At 40.0% G+C, this 21,401-nt stretch overlaps 1 protein-coding gene across 1 annotated transcript in view; it reads right to left on the reverse strand.

Moving 5' to 3' along the window:
- LOC142156791 (A-kinase anchor protein 1, mitochondrial-like) overlaps window positions 1-21,401 on the reverse strand; it is a 38,567-nt gene that overhangs the window by 890 nt on the left and 16,276 nt on the right. The window contains 1 exon segment of the mRNA XM_075211181.1: window positions 9,783-10,451. Coding sequence (XP_075067282.1) covers window positions 9,783-10,451 — 669 coding nt within the window.

The following is a 21,401-nucleotide window of genomic DNA, read 5'->3' on the forward strand; positions in this document are numbered from 1 at the left end:
TGTCCCCTATGATCTAGTGAAGACAGGAAGTGGGGCAGCCTTCAGCTGTCCACATTGCTCTACTGAGCATGCACAGACAGGAAGTGGGGCAGCATCCAGCCGTCCACATTGCTCTACTGAGCATGCACAGACAAGAAGTGGGACAGCATCCAGCCGTTCACATCGCTTTACTGATCATGCACTGACAGGAAGTGGGGCAGCATCCAGCCGTCCGCATCGCTCTACTGAGCATGCACAGACAAGAAGTGGGGCAGCATCCAGCCGTCCACATTGCTCTACTGAGCATGCACAGACAGGAAATGGGGCAGCCTCCAGCCATCCACATCGCTCTACTGAGCATGCACAGACAAGAAGTGGGACAGCATCCAGCTGTTCACATCGCTTTACTGATCATGCACAGACAGGAAGTGGGGCAGCATCCAGCCGTCCGCATCGCTCTACTGAGCATGCACAGACAGGAAGTGGGGCAGCCTCCAGCCATCCACATCGCTCTACTGAGCATGCGCAGACAGGAAGTTAGGCTTATAGTAACTTCTTCCTGTGACAATTGAACTGTAAAGAGGTCATAACTACAGGGGCGTCCCTTATATCTATATGAAGTGACCGGAGGCACAAAAGATACATGATAAACCTGATCTCTGACATTGCCCACAATATAAGCTTACCACCATCTGCATATACTAACTGCATAAGCTTATCATACTGCCTGCTTGTTACAGTCAATATCAACAGTGAGCAACTGTATATATGTATATATCATCTGATACAGCTAGTTCTGAAAAAAAACCAACAAATTGGTTAAGTCTAACAGCTTCTTGTGGTTTAACATCTACCACCAACGCTGTTAACACCTATTACATATAACAGCACAAGTGCCCTGGTAGTAGGTTTCTGCCAATAGGTTATGGTCCCAGGACCCTACATTGAAGAAAGCACTCAGATATAAAGAACAGTAACAAAAATACACAAAAATGAAAGGAAACTGCTTTTCAGAAAAAGTCCTTTATTTTAGTACACAGTATAAATGCAGAGTACAGGAGACAGTATGAGCTTCAGAAACTGACAGGCTCAGAGAATTATGCAACATGGAAACTCTCCATGGAAATGCAGCTTAAATGTGAACAGTTTATGGAAGGTCATAATAAACCCAGGAGAGAGTCCAAACACTAATGAATTAGATAGAGCCATGGGTACCACAGGCTTAGCTGTAGAGCAGCATGTGTATTCTATCATCAACAGAAAGGTGTCAGTACGAGATATCTAATGAGAAGAATTAACTTGAAGCGTACATTATATAGGACAAAATTAAGTCCCTGGAGAATATGAACGAATATATAAACAAAATCTTGCCAATAGCTCAGCACTTAGCATCTGTGGGAGCACAGGTGGATGAGGAGGATGTTGCCATGGCAATGCGGCAGAATTAATGCCAGAATTCGATTTCCTGGTGGTAGCTTTAGAGTCAAATGATACTAAGCTGACTGTAGAAATTATAAGGGCTAAACTGCAGCAATTCCAACAACAAATTCCCCTCGACACTAATGCTGAAAGTTCTCCACTACTCACAAAAGGTACAAAGTCCTAAAAGCCAGAGTATAAATGTTTTATATATCACAAAATGGGACACAAAGCATCAGAGTGTCAGTCACAAAAAGGACTGCTGCTATATGGAGTCAGGGGCCACTAGACACTTCAACAGCAACCAAAAGTGGTTCACTTCAATAAAATAATGTGAACCCATATCTGTAAAAGGATTAGGAGACAAAGACCTTACTGCCACAAATGTTGGGCCAATCACAGTGCGCCTAAGGTGAAACTGTCATCACAAACATCCAAGATTATCTTCTATGTCTACCAGATTTGCGAACCAACCTTATTGCCATAAATGTTCTTGATAGAAAGGGTTACAAAGTCAAATTTCCACAGGGCAAACGTGTGGTGCAAAACCAAAGAGGGACTGTAATTGTAACAGCAACTCGATGCAATTAAGAAGAGCAAAGCAAATAAAGGATTAACCTTGCACCCAGGCAAAACCATGTTACATTGGAAAGGGGGGGGGGGGGGGTGGTAATTTTTAATATGTGAAGACAGATTTATATTTGGAGTAAGGCATGTCCTAGATCATCTTTAAATTTCAGTGTAAAAATAAAGCTATCAAGTATTTGTGTGCTACATGAAAAAACAGCCATCAATTTCCTTACATGCAAGATAATAAACTAATTTGCTTTCCTTAATGAATTAGGCGCTATATGACCTAGTTACAGAACAGTGTTGTGCAATGGCGGCTTCAGATAACAACCAATCCATGGAACATTGGCATAAGTGACCGGGTCATCTAGGATATGATAATATACAGAAACTAGCTGATGATTTGGAGACAGGGATCACCGTGAATAATCCTCAGAGACCGGCATGTTAGAGTTGTGTAAAGGGTACACAAGCCTGTTGTCCCTTTCCAAAATCAGTAACTAGGGCAGAAGTACCACTAGCCCTAATACATACAGACATGTGTGGTCCAATAAAGTAAAATCTTTTCGCAGCTGTAGGTATTTCATGCCACTTGTTGATGATGCCACATTTACTTCATTAAAGCTAAAAGTGAAGTTGCAAATAAAACTGAGGAATATAAGAACCTAGTAGAGACTCAGACAGGTCTAAAATGAAGTGACTTAAAATCCGACAATGGCGGTGAATATGACAAGACTTTGGCTGAATTCTTTAAAAAAAAATATGGCATACAAGACCAAACAACAATTGTTTACTCGCCAGAAACAACATGGTGTGTGTGAGCGTGCAAACCACACAATTGTTGAAAGAGCACGGACAATGCTAAGTGATGCAGACTTAGAGAAATGTTTGGGGTATAAGCAGTGTCCACTGCAGTTTACCTAAAAAAAATGTTCACCCACAGTAGCTGTAAAAGGCAAAACGTCGCTAGAGGCTTGGTCTGGGAGAAAGCCAAGTATCAGTCATCTCTGTGTCTTCGGCTGTAAAGTATATGCACATATTCCTAAAGAAAAAAATTAAAAGTTAGATCCCAAGTCAGTAGACTGTATCATGCTTGGATACTGTCAAATAAGCAAAAGATATAGGGCCTGAGTCATTAAGGAGAGCAAAGCATGAAAAAGGAATAACTTTTCACCTGGGAAAAACCATGCTGTATTGTAGGGGGAGGTACATTTAAAATGTAGGGACAGATTTATAGTTGGGATAGGGCATGTCCTAGATCAACTTTAAATTTCAGTGTAAAAATAAAGCTATCAAGTGTATGTGTGCTAGATGAAAAAACAGTCAGTATTAAACTTATGTGCAAAATAATAAACTAATTTGCACCCCTTGCATTGTAACATGGTTTACCCCAGAGAACATTTACTCAGGCCCATACACTTTGGGATATTATAAACAAACGTCTCATAAAGTCCAGATATGTGGTGTTTCATGAATAGACACCATCTAGCAAAATGGTGGAAAATCAACAACTAAAATAAAAATATGTAACACTGGATGTACAGGCAACAGAAAGCATGTCAGAACCTGAAAGAGCGTTTACAGATATACAATCAGAAAGCAGGGGTTCTATGAGAAGATAAAGAGGTATTTCCCCTAGAAGATATTGCGAGGAATTCACCAACATAGCCTTCTGTGGACCAGGAAGCAAAATCGACTAAATTATTAGGCATGAGAATTAAACAAGATCTGAATACAGGGACTGTTACAATCAATCAACAAGCCTACATTAAGACAACACTTACAAAATATGGTATGTCTGACGAGAAACTAGTGACTTCTCCTATAGGCAAAAGCTTATTTTGTATGTCTTGTTTTTAACTGTTTTGTAATTAAGCCTTAGAAACATTTTTCAGATTAAATACATTTAATCTAGCATATTGTCTGTGATTCTTTGTGAATTTACAAAGCCAAGTGAGGCTCAGTCTACTTGTGTATGTGATTTAAGCGTGTAATATTAATAAGTGGTTTTGGTGAACACAAGGGGCTAGATTTACTAAACTGCGGGTTTGAAAAAGTGGGGATGTTGCCTATAGCAACCAATCGGATTCTAGCTTTCATTTATTGAGTACTTTCTACAAAATGACAGCTGGAATCTGATTGGTTGCTATAGGCAACATCCCCACTTTTTAAACCCCGCAGCTTAGTAAATCTAGCCCCAGGACTCCATAGTAAATCCTTCATGGTGGCAGAAACGTTGCATCCATTGATAAGTGACCAAGGTGACTCCAGTCACGGCCAGCTGTTTCAGATTGCTGTAATTGACACAAGCTGGTTATTAGTGACACACAGTATCTCAATATGGTTGAAGTTTGGACTTGACTTGGCCTTTCCCAATAAGCTTTCAGTTTCCCTACTATAAGAAAATAAAATAAAAAAAAGCCTTAAAAAAACACACAAAAAAACCAATGTATAAAATATAAGTTACATTATATCTACTCTAGCACCCCCCAGCAGAAAATTATAATTTTCTTGGGTACAGGATAACAATAAATTATTCAGAGGTAACCTAGCGATACAAGCACCACCCCAGTACTGGATGAATAGGCCAGTGAGAGCAGGGATAAATAATGCTAATGGTAATCCCTATATATATATATATATATATGGCAAATTTAAAAAAACTCTAGCAGTTGTTTTCACCAGCAATAGGGATTTTCAACCACCAGAGGCTCATGTAAAGTTGGGGGCATTTGCATCTCAAACGTTTGCAACGAAAAAGCGCATCTACGTGCTATGCTCAGTCGTTCCGCCTCTACAACACTAGTATATACGTATGGTACACCTCAGGAGCAACAAGTGTAGCACAGAGTGCAAGTTGTTTTGCTCTATTTCTATGCCAGGCGGAGCTGGATTAAGGCTTTGGGTGGCCGGGGCACTTAAGACAGAAGGGTCTCTAAGGTCTAAAATTAAGAACCCACCCAATGGGCTCTTCTAGGCTGTCTGAACATGTCAGTGGCTCTTCCTCTCTATCCAGGGTGATCAGGAAACAAATCACATTTTGCTTTTTTTTTTTTTTTTTTACAGATCCCCCCCCATACAGCAATACCATTGCATATCTAAGTATTACTAAGTATTATCTCCATACAGCAATACCACTGCATACCTATGTATTACTAAGTGGCATTGTATATCTAAGTATTACTTAGTATTATCCCCATACAGAGTGGCATTGCATATCTAAGTATTACTAAATGTTATCCCGCAATACAGAGTGCCATTGCATTAAGATAAGTATTACCAAGCATTACTAAGTTAGCTTTTATATAATAAATATATATGCTTGCTTACTGGTCAGGTCACTGTCACTCTCCTCTCCACCGATATACTGGCTAGTGGATGCTCACTCCCTGACCCTGCAATTATTGCTGTGGGGTAATAAGTTATTAGCGAGTACAAGGTTTATACCTCCAGATAGTCCTCAGATGTGTGCTGATTACTGGCAGCTTGTGAAGAGGAACAGTGAGACCCCCATGGCAGGACCCAACTATTATGCTTGCTGGAGAGTGGGGAATGTTGTAAATATATCATTTAAGAGTCACCTGTTCTAACATATACAATGTTTAATTCCACATTTCACATAGCACACATACTTTGCACTAAGAGTAAGAGTTCCGTTTGGAAATAGAAAAACAGGATATTACTATTATTATTTAATTAATTATTTATTTATGTCGCACCGGATACAGAAGCAAGTAACAAATAGATGAGGTAGTACACATAAGTAGCACAGATGTGTGTCAGTAATGCTATGGGGACTCACACAATAATACATGACCGGACGTACAAGGGAGTCAGACAGCGGACAGACATGGGACAATAGGTAGAGAGGACCCTGCCCGTTAGAGATTACATTCTAGAGGTGTTGAGAGACAGTATGACTAACTGGAAGAAAAAGGGGATGGCAGGCGAAGAAAGGAGGTGATAGATATCATGGTTAGGAAGTGGTAGGATAGACGATCTTGAAAAGGTGAGTTTTGGGTGAGAGTTTGAAGGACTGAAGGTTGAGGGAGAGTCGAGTGGGATGAGGTAGGGAGTTCCAAAGACTGGGGGCAGCACGGCAGAAGTCTTAGAGGCGAGCGTGGGAGGAGGTAATAAGATGTGAATTGAGATTGAGGTCAGAGACAGAGCGCAGTGGCCGGGTAGGTATGTACCTCGAGACAAGGTCAGAGATGTAAGAGGGAGAAGTGTCCGTAAGGGCTCTGTAAGTGAGGGTAAGGAGCTTGAACTGTATTATGGAACAGATAGGGAGCCAATGAAGGGATTTACGCAGAGGAGTAGCGGAAGAGGTGCGGTGGGAGAGGAAGATGAGCCGAGCCGCAGCATTCTGTATGAAATGTGAGAGTCAGGAAGGCCAGTGAGAAGGAGGTTGCAATAGTCAAGATGAGAAAAGAGGAGTGAATGGACCAGGATTTTGGTTGCTTCCAGAGAGAGGAAGGAACAGATTTTTGTGATGTTACAGTATAGGAAGTGGCAGGATTGGAGCTTTCCTAATCCATAAAATGTATTAACATGTTACAGATTTACATTATATTGGCAGTACTGGGAAAAAAAAACACAGGGAACCTGGAGCAAAAGTCACGCTGATATCTAAGTTGTTTGTTCTTGTCCACACAAGTAGTCAGACATGTGAGGCGCAAAGATACAGACTAATATGTTTCAATGTGAACAGAATAGGTTGCTTACATTTGGCAGCATATAACAATTTCATTAGTTTACGACATCTCATTTGTAAATGTTTAAACCAGAGATAATCAACCCCGTCCCTTAAGCATCAAGACCTTGTTTTGTGACTTACCTTAAATTTGCTCAGGTGATTCAAACAAGTATTAATGGCCATTTATAATAATCATCATCAAAACTTATTTATAAAGCACCAGCAAACTCTGTAGTGCTTTACAATTGGGAACAAACACAGTAATAATACAATACTGGGTAGTACAGACATAAAGGAAAGAAGGCCCTGCTTGCAAGCTCACAATCTATGGGACAATGGGAGTTGGCTACATGAGGTTAAGTCTACATATTGCATATTGGTCCAGCTAGAGTGCGAGGATAAAAAGTGATTTGTATGCTATATGATCCAGTCACACAGCAATGTTGGTCAGGGGGTCAGAGGGTTGTCGTTTTGTGTAAATTGTGTAAATGGTGGTTATAGGGTAACCTAGGGAGGATAAGAGTGTGGTTGAGGAATATTATAAACTTGCCTGAAGAGGTAGGTTTTAAGAGAACACTTTAAGATTTGTAGAGCAGAGGAAAGGAGTAGGAGTAGTTAAGGACAATTTGAGGTTGATACACGAGTAATGGATAATTGGAAGCAGGATGCATCAACAAGTACAGAAACAAGATTACTTGCAGGATAACAACAATCTGGCAAGGAAGACAGGAACAGGCAAGGCTTTTGTAGGGACTCAGGGGGTGGAGCTAGAACATGCTGGAACATCAGGAGAACAGTTAAACTGAGCTAGAACACAGAGTAAAGACACAGAGCTATCCAGCAGCCAGAATAGCTCAGTCAGCAGAGCAGCGCTCTTCAGAGGCAGATTCTCTGAGTTCAAATCCTGACATCCCCCTACTTTTTTCATGCCACAATGTAAGACTCAGTCCTAAGGAAACTTGATGTAATTAATCCCTTGGTAATAGTGGATGATAGCCAGTCACTCCATGATTTAACCCCTTCTAGTCCTTTTATATATTAGACTGGCTCCAGCTGCTCCCAGCTGCCTGTTCCTAGTGTCCTTGCTGGAAGTGTACAATTTCTTTTGACACAATTGAATTGTAAAAGAGAAATATTGTTTTTTCATTTCATAAGGTGACAACTTCCGTAGTGTAAATAGCTATTAGTATCAAACTTTTTAATAGATGTCTTAGTTGTAATCATACCATCTTTTATTTCCAGGACTAAGTCCAGAAATTCTACACTAATGTTGTCAGATTTTGAACCACAGATTTAAATAATTTTTATCCAAATAGTTACAAAATTCTTCCAATACATCTAGTGGACTATCACTAATCATTATAATATTGGCGATCTATCTCTGATAAAAGACTTTATATTTCAAATAGGGGTTCTTATCATTATATTAAAAAATCCAGTTCCCATTTTCCCATATACAAGTTGGCAAAGCTTGGTGCAAATATTGTGTCCGTTGCTGTGCCACATTTTGAAGATAGAAAGTATCTAGGAATTTGAAATAGTTCCATGATAGAATGAACATAGCTAACATGCATATAAACTCCTTATGGGCATCACTCAAGCTATTATCTAGAACTAAGAAATAACCAACCGCTTTTATTCCATTTGCATGATCTAAATATGTAAAGAGGGTTTGAATGTCAATTGTTACCTATCTATAAACCTCCCTCCAATGTATAGTTTCTAAAATCTGTAATAAAGACGTAGTCTCCTTTAGATAGGCTGGCAAGTCTACTACATATATTCTTTAAAAAAAATTCTACATATTGTGAAGCATAGGAGGTCAAAGAATCTTTACCTGCTATTATTTCTTCTCTAATGCTGAAACATTTTTCTTATAACTACTAGCATTCTCCTCTTTACATAGTTCTTTTTTAACTAGCTGATAAAATACTTCTATATACCCCCCTTCTGCTCCAGAGAAAAGAATTTGGAGGGAGGCTTTAACCTGATTTAGAAGGCCTTGATTTAATATTTTCATTTGACACGTACTCATTCTCCCCCTTTCTAAATGATATTTCAACGTATGTCTCCTAGTAAACTTATCTAGATCCACAAATAATTCAAATTCCTTAATTTCACTTGTGGGAGCAAGAGATAGTCCCTTACGCAACAGCTTAATCTCATCATTAGAAAGTATATGATCGGATAAATTAAAAATACCTAACTTATTCAAATTAATAGGGTCTAGTAAAAGTTTTGCCTTTTCCTTTTCCTTGTTTCCCCTCCTTTGCCTGTCAGTCTGCATATCTTCTTTTCAAGAGGGAGACTATTTTTATATTCCCCTTAAGGCAAACTTTTTGAATATCGAGTCCTCTTCTAGTGTCGTGTTGGGGATAAAAAAAATCTTTATCCACACTCCAGAATTTCTCTCTCTGCTCCCAAGTTTCAATTGCTGGGGGAGATACTTCCTTTTATCCTTCCAGCCTCCACAATTGTTAAATGAGACAGATGTCTGGTGCTTATCATAGTCTTTCTTTCTCCTTTCTCTCAGCTACCTCCAATTCAACTCTATCCAGTTTTTTATGTTATTATTTGTTTATTTTGTACAACAGTACAAAAGTTTGTCTTAAAAAAAATGGCATAAGGATGGTTAGCAGCCATCTATCCACTGTGTGAAGCCTATTTCCACAAGAGTCCGGTTAATGGACCAGGGGCGGATTTAGGAAATTATTATACCCCGGGCGATGTGGGGGGGGGGGAGGTTTAGGCCCCGCCCCCTTTCCGACTTCTAAGGCTGCCGGCGGCTGCACAGTATGTGCAGGTTCGTTCAGCAGTGACAGTGTGCTGTCCTGCTGCTCTGATTGTGTTTAAAACAATTGCCCCCGATCGCCCCCCCCCCCCTGGATCCGCCACTGTAATGGACACCATCTCATCAGCCATCATACTCCATAACTGGACAAAAGGAAGTCTTGCTCCACCATCATAATTTGTAACATGTACAAGCAAAGCTGTGCCTCTTGTCATCTCCTCTGCAGCATCATCTGCCTCTGTGGAAATGTGATCCACCTCTGTGAGTGGAATCACATTGTCCAAAAGAACTTCTGCTTCCTGGAAAGGTAGTGACACAGAATCTGACCTGATCTGTCTGAGTATTTCAATCTCGACTCTCTCATAACCACCATAGTCTACATAGCGTATCACTACTTCCTCAGAGTCACTGTAGTAAGCTACCACCTGAGCCCTCCACCAAGGGTTATCTCTGATGGATGCTGCTCAGATCACACCAACTTCTACTGGAGTGGATAAGGTTGGAATTTCAGACCGTGAATAACAGAGAAACATTTGCTGATCCAAGTCACAGAGCGCAGGAAATGTAGTGTGTGTATGATGTTCTACAAACATGTGTCCTGCGTTCATCACATTCACCACAATCGCAGCAACTGTTCCACTATCTGGGAGCATCATCCACGATGTCATGGGGAGAGAGTGCAACACCATAGAATGGGGAGGGGCATAGATGTTAGTGAGGTTCCGTTCTTGGAACTTTTTGCCAATCAGAAACAGTGCTCTGTCTACCTGCTGCTGAGACCTTTCCATGTGACACATCTGGTAATCCTGTGTGTAAGGGACGGTAAAAATGAAATTTTTGGCACCAGAAGACTCTTTCAGGAAGCTTACACATCTGCCTTGTTTCCCAATTAATCGTCCAACCAAGTGCTTTGGTACTTCAATTTCCCAGATGACAAATTTAGATTTCCCCAGAGTTTGATTTAATGATTTAGATGCTGGCAGTGTGAGGTGTCCACTGGGGAAGGGGTGGAGATGTCTGAGCGCCCAAACGCCGCAGGGGAGGAAGGCCCCTGACTTTGTATGCAGGGCACTCGTTTTTGTTGCAAGGGAAACAGAGGAAAGAACGAGAGGGACAGCTCCTCGCCGCGGCTATACTCACGTGCGTGAGTCTACGATGGTGACTATATTGGCAGTACTGGGAAAAAAAACCACAGGGAACCTGGAGCAAAAGTCACGCTGATATCTAAGTTGTTTGTTCTTGTCCACACAAGTAGTCAGACATGTGAGGCGCAAAGATACAGACTAATATGTTTCAATGTGAACAGAATAGGTTGCTTACATTTGGCAGCATATAACAATTTCATTAGTTTACGACATCTCATTTGTAAATGTTTAAACCAGAGATAATCAACCCCGTCCCTTAAGCATCAAGACCTTGTTTTGTGACTTACCTTAAATTTGCTCAGGTGATTCAAACAAGTATTAATGGCCATTTATAATAATCATCATCAAAACTTATTTATAAAGACCAGCAAACTCTGTAGTGCTTTACAATTGGGAACAAACACAGTAATAATACAATACTGGGTAGTACAGACATAAAGGAAAGAAGGCCCTGCTTGCAAGCTCACAATCTATGGGACAATAGGAGTTGGCTACATGAGGTTAAGTCTACATATTGCATATTGGTCCAGCTAGAGTGCGAGGATAAAAAGTGATTTGTATGCTATATGATCCAGTCACACAGCAATGTTGGTCAGGGGGTCAGAGGGTTGTCGTTTTGTGTAAATTGTGTAAATGGTGGTTATAGGGTAACCTAGGGAGGATAAGAGTGTGGTTGAGGAATATTATAAACTTGCCTGAAGAGGTAGGTTTTAAGAGAACACTTTAAGATTTGTAGAGCAGAGGAAAGGAGTAGGAGTAGTTAAGGACAATTTGAGGTTGATACACGAGTAATGGATAATTGGAAGCAGGATGCATCAACAAGTACAGAAACAAGATTACTTGCAGGATAACAACAATCTGGCAAGGAAGACAGGAACAGGCAAGGCTTTTGTAGGGACTCAGGGGGTGGAGCTAGAACATGCTGGAACATCAGGAGAACAGTTAAACTGAGCTAGAACACAGAGTAAAGACACAGAGCTATCCAGCAGCCAGAATAGCTCAGTCAGCAGAGCAGCGCTCTTCAGAGGCAGATTCTCTGAGTTCAAATCCTGACATCCCCCTACATTTTTCATGCCACAATGTAAGACTCAGTCCTAAGGAAACTTGATGTAATTAATCCCTTGGTAATAGTGGATGATAGCCAGTCACTCCATGATTTAACCCCTTCTAGTCCTTTTATATATTAGACTGGCTCCAGCTGCTCCCAGCTGCCTGTTCCTAGTGTCCTTGCTGGAAGTGTACAATTTCTTTTGACACAATTGAATTGTAAAAGAGAAATATTGTTTTTTCATTTCATAAGGTGACAACTTCCGTAGTGTAAATAGCTATTAGTATCAAACTTTTTAATAGATGTCTTAGTTGTAATCATACCATCTTTTATTTCCAGGACTAAGTCCAGAAATTCTACACTAATGTTGTCAGATTTTGAACCACAGATTTAAATAATTTTTATCCAAATAGTTACAAAATTCTTCCAATACATCTAGTGGACTATCACTAATCATTATAATATTGGCGATCTATCTCTGATAAAAGACTTTATATTTCAAATAGGGGTTCTTATCATTATATTAAAAAATCCAGTTCCCATTTTCCCATATACAAGTTGGCAAAGCTTGGTGCAAATATTGTGTCCGTTGCTGTGCCACATTTTGAAGATAGAAAGTATCTAGGAATTTGAAATAGTTCCATGATAGAATGAACATAGCTAACATGCATATAAACTCCTTATGGGCATCACTCAAGCTATTATCTAGAACTAAGAAATAACCAACCGCTTTTATTCCATTTGCATGATCTAAATATGTAAAGAGGGTTTGAATGTCAATTGTTACCTATCTATAAACCTCCCTCCAATGTATAGTTTCTAAAATCTGTAATAAAGACGTAGTCTCCTTTAGATAGGCTGGCAAGTCTACTACATATATTCTTTAAAAAAAATTCTACATATTGTGAAGCATAGGAGGTCAAAGAATCTTTACCTGCTATTATTTCTTCTCTAATGCTGAAACATTTTTCTTATAACTACTAGCATTCTCCTCTTTACATAGTTCTTTTTTAACTAGCTGATAAAATACTTCTATATACCCCCCTTCTGCTCCAGAGAAAAGAATTTGGAGGGAGGCTTTAACCTGATTTAGAAGGCCTTGATTTAATATTTTCATTTGACACGTACTCATTCTCCCCCTTTCTAAATGATATTTCAACGTATGTCTCCTAGTAAACTTATCTAGATCCACAAATAATTCAAATTCCTTAATTTCACTTGTGGGAGCAAGAGATAGTCCCTTACGCAACAGCTTAATCTCATCATTAGAAAGTATATGATCGGATAAATTAAAAATACCTAACTTATTCAAATTAATAGGGTCTAGTAAAAGTTTTGCCTTTTCCTTTTCCTTGTTTCCCCTCCTTTGCCTGTCAGTCTGCATATCTTCTTTTCAAGAGGGAGACTATTTTTATATTCCCCTTAAGGCAAACTTTTTGAATATCGAGTCTTCTTCTAGTGTCGTGTTGGGGATAAAAAAAATCTTTATCCACACTCCAGAATTTCTCTCTCTGCTCCCAAGTTTCAATTGCTGGGGGAGATACTTCCTTTTATCCTTCCAGCCTCCACAATTGTTAAATGAGACAGATGTCTGGTGCTTATCATAGTCTTTCTTTCTCCTTTCTCTCAGCTACCTCCAATTCAACTCTATCCAGTTTTTTATGTTATTATTTGTTTATTTTGTACAACAGTACAAAAGTTTGTCTTAAAAAAAATGGCATAAGGATGGTTAGCAGCCATCTATCCACTGTGTGAAGCCTATTTCCACAAGAGTCCGGTTAATGGACCAGGGGCGGATTTAGGAAATTATTATACCCCGGGCGATGTGGGGGGGGGGGAGGTTTAGGCCCCGCCCCCTTTCCGACTTCTAAGGCTGCCGGCGGCTGCACAGTATGTGCAGGTTCGTTCAGCAGTGACAGTGTGCTGTCCTGCTGCTCTGATTGTGTTTAAAACAATTGCCCCCGATCGCCCCCCCCCCCCCTGGATCCGCCACTGTAATGGACACCATCTCATCAGCCATCATACTCCATAACTGGACAAAAGGAAGTCTTGCTCCACCATCATAATTTGTAACATGTACAAGCAAAGCTGTGCCTCTTGTCATCTCCTCTGCAGCATCATCTGCCTCTGTGGAAATGTGATCCACCTCTGTGAGTGGAATCACATTGTCCAAAAGAACTTCTGCTTCCTGGAAAGGTAGTGACACAGAATCTGACCTGATCTGTCTGAGTATTTCAATCTCGACTCTCTCATAACCACCATAGTCTACATAGCGTATCACTACTTCCTCAGAGTCACTGTAGTAAGCTACCACCTGAGCCCTCCACCAAGGGTTATCTCTGATGGATGCTGCTCAGATCACACCAACTTCTACTGGAGTGGATAAGGTTGGAATTTCAGACCGTGAATAACAGAGAAACATTTGCTGATCCAAGTCACAGAGCGCAGGAAATGTAGTGTGTGTATGATGTTCTACAAACATGTGTCCTGCGTTCATCACATTCACCACAATCGCAGCAACTGTTCCACTATCTGGGAGCATCATCCACGATGTCATGGGGAGAGAGTGTAACACCATAGAATGGGGAGGGGCATAGATGTTAGTGAGGTTCCGTTCTTGGAACTTTTTGCCAATCAGAAACAGTGCTCTGTCTACCTGCTGCTGAGACCTTTCCATGTGACACATCTGGTAATCCTGTGTGTAAGGGACGGTAAAAATGAAATTTTTGGCACCAGAAGACTCTTTCAGGAAGCTTACACATCTGCCTTGTTTCCCAATTAATCGTCCAACCAAGTGCTTTGGTACTTCAATTTCCCAGATGACAAATTTAGATTTCCCCAGAGTTTGATTTAATGATTTAGATGCTGGCAGTGTGAGGTGTCCACTGGGGAAGGGGTGGAGATGTCTGAGCGCCCAAACGCCGCAGGGGAGGAAGGCCCCTGACTTTGTATGCAGGGCACTCGTTTTTGTTGCAAGGGAAACAGAGGAAAGAACGAGAGGGACAGCTCCTCGCCGCGGCTATACTCACGTGCGTGAGTCTACGATGGTGACTATATTGGCAGTACTGGGAAAAAAAACCACAGGGAACCTGGAGCAAAAGTCACGCTGATATCTAAGTTGTTTGTTCTTGTCCACACAAGTAGTCAGACATGTGAGGCGCAAAGATACAGACTAATATGTTTCAATGTGAACAGAATAGGTTGCTTACATTTGGCAGCATATAACAATTTCATTAGTTTACGACATCTCATTTGTAAATGTTTAAACCAGAGATAATCAACCCCGTCCCTTAAGCATCAAGACCTTGTTTTGTGACTTACCTTAAATTTGCTCAGGTGATTCAAACAAGTATTAATGGCCATTTATAATAATCATCATCAAAACTTATTTATAAAGACCAGCAAACTCTGTAGTGCTTTACAATTGGGAACAAACACAGTAATAATACAATACTGGGTAGTACAGACATAAAGGAAAGAAGGCCCTGCTTGCAAGCTCACAATCTATGGGACAATAGGAGTTGGCTACATGAGGTTAAGTCTACATATTGCATATTGGTCCAGCTAGAGTGCGAGGATAAAAAGTGATTTGTATGCTATATGATCCAGTCACACAGCAATGTTGGTCAGGGGGTCAGAGGGTTGTCGTTTTGTGTAAATTGTGTAAATGGTGGTTATAGGGTAACCTAGGGAGGATAAGAGTGTGGTTGAGGAATATTATAAACTTGCCTGAAGAGGTAGGTTTTAAGAGAACACTTTAAGATTTGTAGAGCAGAGGAAAGGAGTAGGAGTAGTTAAGGACAATTTGAGGTTGATACACGAGTAATGGATAATTGGAAGCAGGATGCATCAACAAGTACAGAAACAAGATTACTTGCAGGATAACAACAATCTGGCAAGGAAGACAGGAACAGGCAAGGCTTTTGTAGGGACTCAGGGGGTGGAGCTAGAACATGCTGGAACATCAGGAGAACAGTTAAACTGAGCTAGAACACAGAGTAAAGACACAGAGCTATCCAGCAGCCAGAATAGCTCAGTCAGCAGAGCAGCGCTCTTCAGAGGCAGATTCTCTGAGTTCAAATCCTGACATCCCCCTACATTTTTCATGCCACAATGTAAGACTCAGTCCTAAGGAAACTTGATGTAATTAATCCCTTGGTAATAGTGGATGATAGCCAGTCACTCCATGATTTAACCCCTTCTAGTCCTTTTATATATTAGACTGGCTCCAGCTGCTCCCAGCTGCCTGTTCCTAGTGTCCTTGCTGGAAGTGTACAATTTCTTTTGACACAATTGAATTGTAAAAGAGAAATATTGTTTTTCATTTCATAAGGTGACAACTTCCGTAGTGTAAATAGCTATTAGTATCAAACTTTTTAATAGATGTCTTAGTTGTAATCATACCATCTTTATTTCCAGGACTAAGTCCAGAAATTCTACACTAATGTTGTCAGATTTTGAACCACAGATTTAAATAATTTTTATCCAAATAGTTACAAAATTCTTCCAATACATCTAGTGGACTATCACTAATCATTATAATATTGGCGATCTATCTCTGATAAAAGACTTTATATTTCAAATAGGGGTTCTTATCATTATATTAAAAAATCCAGTTCCCATTTTCCCATATACAAGTTGGCAAAGCTTGGTGCAAATATGTGTCCGTTGCTGTGCCACATTTTGAAGATAGAAAGTATCTAGGAATTTGAAATAGTTCCATGATAGAATGAACATAGCTAACATGCATATAAACTCCTTATGGGCATCACTCAAGCTATTATCTAGAACTAAGAAATAACCAACCGCTTTTATTCCATTTGCATGATCTAAATATGTAAAGAGGGTTTGAATGTCAATTGTTACCTATCTATAAACCTCCCTCCAATGTATAGTTTCTAAAATCTGTAATAAAGACGTAGTCTCCTTTAGATAGGCTGGCAAGTCTACTACATATATTCTTTAAAAAAAATTCTACATATTGTGAAGCATAGGAGGTCAAAGAATCTTTACCTGCTATTATTTCTTCTCTAATGCTGAAACATTTTTCTTATAACTACTAGCATTCTCCTCTTTACATAGTTCTTTTTTAACTAGCTGATAAAATACTTCTATATACCCCCCCTTCTGCTCCAGAGAAAAGAATTTGGAGGGAGGCTTTAACCTGATTTAGAAGGCCTTGATTTAATATTTTCATTTGACACGTACTCATTCTCCCCCTTTCTAAATGATATTTCAACGTATGTCTCCTAGTAAACTTATCTAGATCCACAAATAATTCAAATTCCTTAATTTCACTTGTGGGAGCAAGAGATAGTCCCTTACGCAACAGCTTAATCTCATCATTAGAAAGTATATGATCGGATAAATTAAAAATACCTAACTTATTCAAATTAATAGGGTCTAGTAAAAGTTTTGCCTTTCCTTTTCCTTGTTTCCCCTCCTTTGCCTGTCAGTCTGCATATCTTCTTTTCAAGAGGGAGACTATTTTTATATTCCCCTTAAGGCAAACTTTTTGAATATCGAGTCCTCTTCTAGTGTCGTGTTGGGGATAAAAAAAATCTTTATCCACACTCCAGAATTTCTCTCTCTGCTCCCAAGTTTCAATTGCTGGGGGAGATACTTCCTTTTATCCTTCCAGCCTCCACAATTGTTAAATGAGACAGATGTCTGGTGCTTATCATAGTCTTTCTTTCTCCTTTCTCTCAGCTACCTCCAATTCAACTCTATCCAGTTTTTTATGTTATTATTTGTTTATTTTGTACAACAGTACAAAAGTTTGTCTTAAAAAAAATGGCATAAGGATGGTTAGCAGCCATCTATCCACTGTGTGAAGCCTATTTCCACAAGAGTCCGGTTAATGGACCAGGGGCGGATTTAGGAAATTATTATACCCCGGGCGATGTGGGGGGGGGGGATTTAGGCCCCGCCCCCTTTCCGACTTCTAAGGCTGCCGGCGGCTGCACAGTATGTGCAGGTTCGTTCAGCAGTGACAGTGTGCTGTCCTGCTGCTCTGATTGTGTTTAAAACAATTGCCCCCGATCGCCCCCCCCCCCCCCCCCCTGGATCCGCCACTGTAATGGACACCATCTCATCAGCCATCATACTCCATAACTGGACAAAAGGAAGTCTTGCTCCACCATCATAATTTGTAACATGTACAAGCAAAGCTGTGCCTCTTGTCATCTCCTCTGCAGCATCATCTGCCTCTGTGGAAATGTGATCCACCTCTGTGAGTGGAATCACATTGTCCAAAAGAACTTCTGCTTCCTGGAAAGGTAGTGACACAGAATCTGACCTGATCTGTCTGAGTATTTCAATCTCGACTCTCTCATAACCACCATAGTCTACATAGCGTATCACTACTTCCTCAGAGTCACTGTAGTAAGCTACCACCTGAGCCCTCCACCAAGGGTTATCTCTGATGGATGCTGCTCAGATCACACCAACTTCTACTGGAGTGGATAAGGTTGGAATGTCAGACCGTGAATAACAGAGAAACATTTGCTGATCCAAGTCACAGAGCGCAGGAAATGTAGTGTGTGTATGATGTTCTACAAACATGTGTCCTGCGTTCATCACATTCACCACAATCGCAGCAACTGTTCCACTATCTGGGAGCATCATCCACGATGTCATGGGGAGAGAGTGCAACACCATAGAATGGGAGGGGCATAGATGTTAGTGAGGTTCCGTTCTTGGAACTTTTTGCCAATCAGAAACAGTGCTCTGTCTACCTGCTGCTGAGACCTTTCCATGTGACACATCTGGTAATCCTGTGTGTAAGGGACGGTAAAAATGAAATTTTTGGCACCAGAAGACTCTTTCAGGAAGCTTACACATCTGCCTTGTTTCCCAATTAATCGTCCAACCAGTGCTTTGGTACTTCAATTTCCAGATGACAAATTTAGATTTCCCCAGAGTTTGATTTAATGATTTAGATGCTGGCAGTGTGAGGTGTCCACTGGGGAAGGGGTGGAGATGTCTGAGCGCCCAAACGCCGCAGGGGAGGAAGGCCCCTGACTTTGTATGCAGGGCACTCGTTTTTGTTGCAAGGGAAACAGAGGAAAGAACGAGAGGGACAGCTCCTCGCCGCGGCTATACTCACGTGCGTGAGTCTACGATGGTGACTATATTGGCAGTACTGGGAAAAAAAACCACAGGGAACCTGGAGCAAAAGTCACGCTGATATCTAAGTTGTTTGTTCTTGTCCACACAAGTAGTCAGACATGTGAGGCGCAAAGATACAGACTAATATGTTTCAATGTGAACAGAATAGGTTGCTTACATTTGGCAGCATATAACAATTTCATTAGTTTACGACATCTCATTTGTAAATGTTTAAACCAGAGATAATCAACCCCGTCCCTTAAGCATCAAGACCTTGTTTTGTGACTTACCTTAAATTTGCTCAGGTGATTCAAACAAGTATTAATGGCCATTTATAATAATCATCATCAAAACTTATTTATAAAGACCAGCAAACTCTGTAGTGCTTTACAATTGGGAACAAACACAGTAATAATACAATACTGGGTAGTACAGACATAAAGGAAAGAAGGCCTGCTTGCAAGCTCACAATCTATGGGACAATAGGAGTTGGCTACATGAGGTTAAGTCTACATATTGCATATTGGTCCAGCTAGAGTGCGAGGATAAAAAGTGATTTGTATGCTATATGATCCAGTCACACAGCAATGTTGGTCAGGGGGTCAGAGGGTTGTCGTTTTGTGTAAATTGTGTAAATGGTGGTTATAGGGTAACCTAGGGAGGATAAGAGTGTGGTTGAGGAATATTATAAACTTGCCTGAAGAGGTAGGTTTTAAGAGAACACTTTAAGATTTGTAGAGCAGAGGAAAGGAGTAGGAGTAGTTAAGGACAATTTGAGGTTGATACACGAGTAATGGATAATTGGAAGCAGGATGCATCAACAAGTACAGAAACAAGATTACTTGCAGGATAACAACAATCTGGCAAGGAAGACAGGAACAGGCAAGGCTTTTGTAGGGACTCAGGGGGTGGAGCTAGAACATGCTGGAACATCAGGAGAACAGTTAAACTGAGCTAGAACACAGAGTAAGACACAGAGCTATCCAGCAGCCAGAATAGCTCAGTCAGCAGAGCAGCGCTCTTCAGAGGCAGATTCTCTGAGTTCAAATCCTGACATCCCCCTACTTTTTTCATGCCACAATGTAAGACTCAGTCCTAAGGAAACTTGATGTAATTAATCCCTTGGTAATAGTGGATGATAGCCAGTCACTCCATGATTTAACCCCTTCTAGTCCTTTTATATATTAGACTGGCTCCAGCTGCTCCCAGCTGCCTGTTCCTAGTGTCCTTGCTGGAAGTGTACAATTTCTTTTGACACAATTGAATTGTAAAAGAGAATATTGTTTTTTCATTTCATAAGGTGACAACTTCCGTAGTGTAAATAGCTATTAGTATCAAACTTTTTAATAGATGTCTTAGTTGTAATCATACCATCTTTTATTTCCAGGACTAAGTCCAGAAATTCTACACTAATGTTGTCAGATTTGAACCACAGATTTAAATAATTTTTATCCAAATAGTTACAAAATTCTTCCAATACATCTAGTGGACTATCACTAATCATTATAATATTGGCGATCTATCTCTGATAAAAGACTTTATATTTCAAATAGGGGTTCTTATCATTATATTAAAAAATCCAGTTCCCATTTTCCCATATACAAGTTGGCAAAGCTTGGTGCAAATATTGTGTCCGTTGCTGTGCCACATTTTGAAGATAGAAAGTATCTAGGAATTTGAAATAGTTCCATGATAGAATGAACATAGCTAACATGCATATAAACTCCTTATGGGCATCACTCAAGCTATTATCTAGAACTAAGAAATAACCAACCGCTTTTATTCCATTTGCATGATCTAAATATGTAAAGAGGTTTGAATGTCAATTGTTACCTATCTATAAACCTCCTCCAATGTATAGTTTCTAAAATCTGTAATAAAGACGTAGTCTCCTTTAGATAGGCTGGCAAGTCTACTACATATATTCTTTAAAAAAAAATTCTACATATTGTGAAGCATAGGAGGTCAAAGAATCTTTACCTGCTATTATTTCTTCTCTAATGCTGAAACATTTTTCTTATAACTACTAGCATTCTCCTCTTTACATAGTTCTTTTTTAACTAGCTGATAAAATACTTCTATATACCCCCCTTCTGCTCCAGAGAAAAGAATTTGGAGGGAGGCTTTAACCTGATTTAGAAGGCCTTGATTTAATATTTTCATTTGACACGTACTCATTCTCCCCCTTTCTAATGATATTTCAACGTAAGTCTCCTAGTAAACTTATCTAGATCCACAAATAATTCAAATTCCTTAATTTCACTTGTGGGAGCAAGAGATAGTCCCTTACGCAACAGCTTAATCTCATCATTAGAAAGTATATGATCGGATAAATTAAAAATACCTAACTTATTCAAATTAATAGGGTCTAGTAAAAGTTTTGCCTTTTCCTTTTCCTTGTTTCCCCTCCTTTGCCTGTCAGTCTGCATATCTTCTTTTCAAGAGGGAGACTATTTTTATATTCCCCTTAAGGCAAACTTTTTGAATATCGAGTCCTCTTCTAGTGTCGTGTTGGGGATAAAAAAAATCTTCATCCACATTCCAGAATTTCTCTCTCTGCTCCCAAGTTTCAATTGCTGGGGGAGATACTTCCTTTTATCCTTCCAGCCTCCACAATTGTTAAATGAGACAGATGTCTGGTGA

Source organism: Mixophyes fleayi, chromosome 1 (assembly GCF_038048845.1).
Source record: "Mixophyes fleayi isolate aMixFle1 chromosome 1, aMixFle1.hap1, whole genome shotgun sequence".
Lineage (NCBI taxonomy): Eukaryota > Metazoa > Chordata > Amphibia > Anura > Limnodynastidae > Mixophyes > Mixophyes fleayi.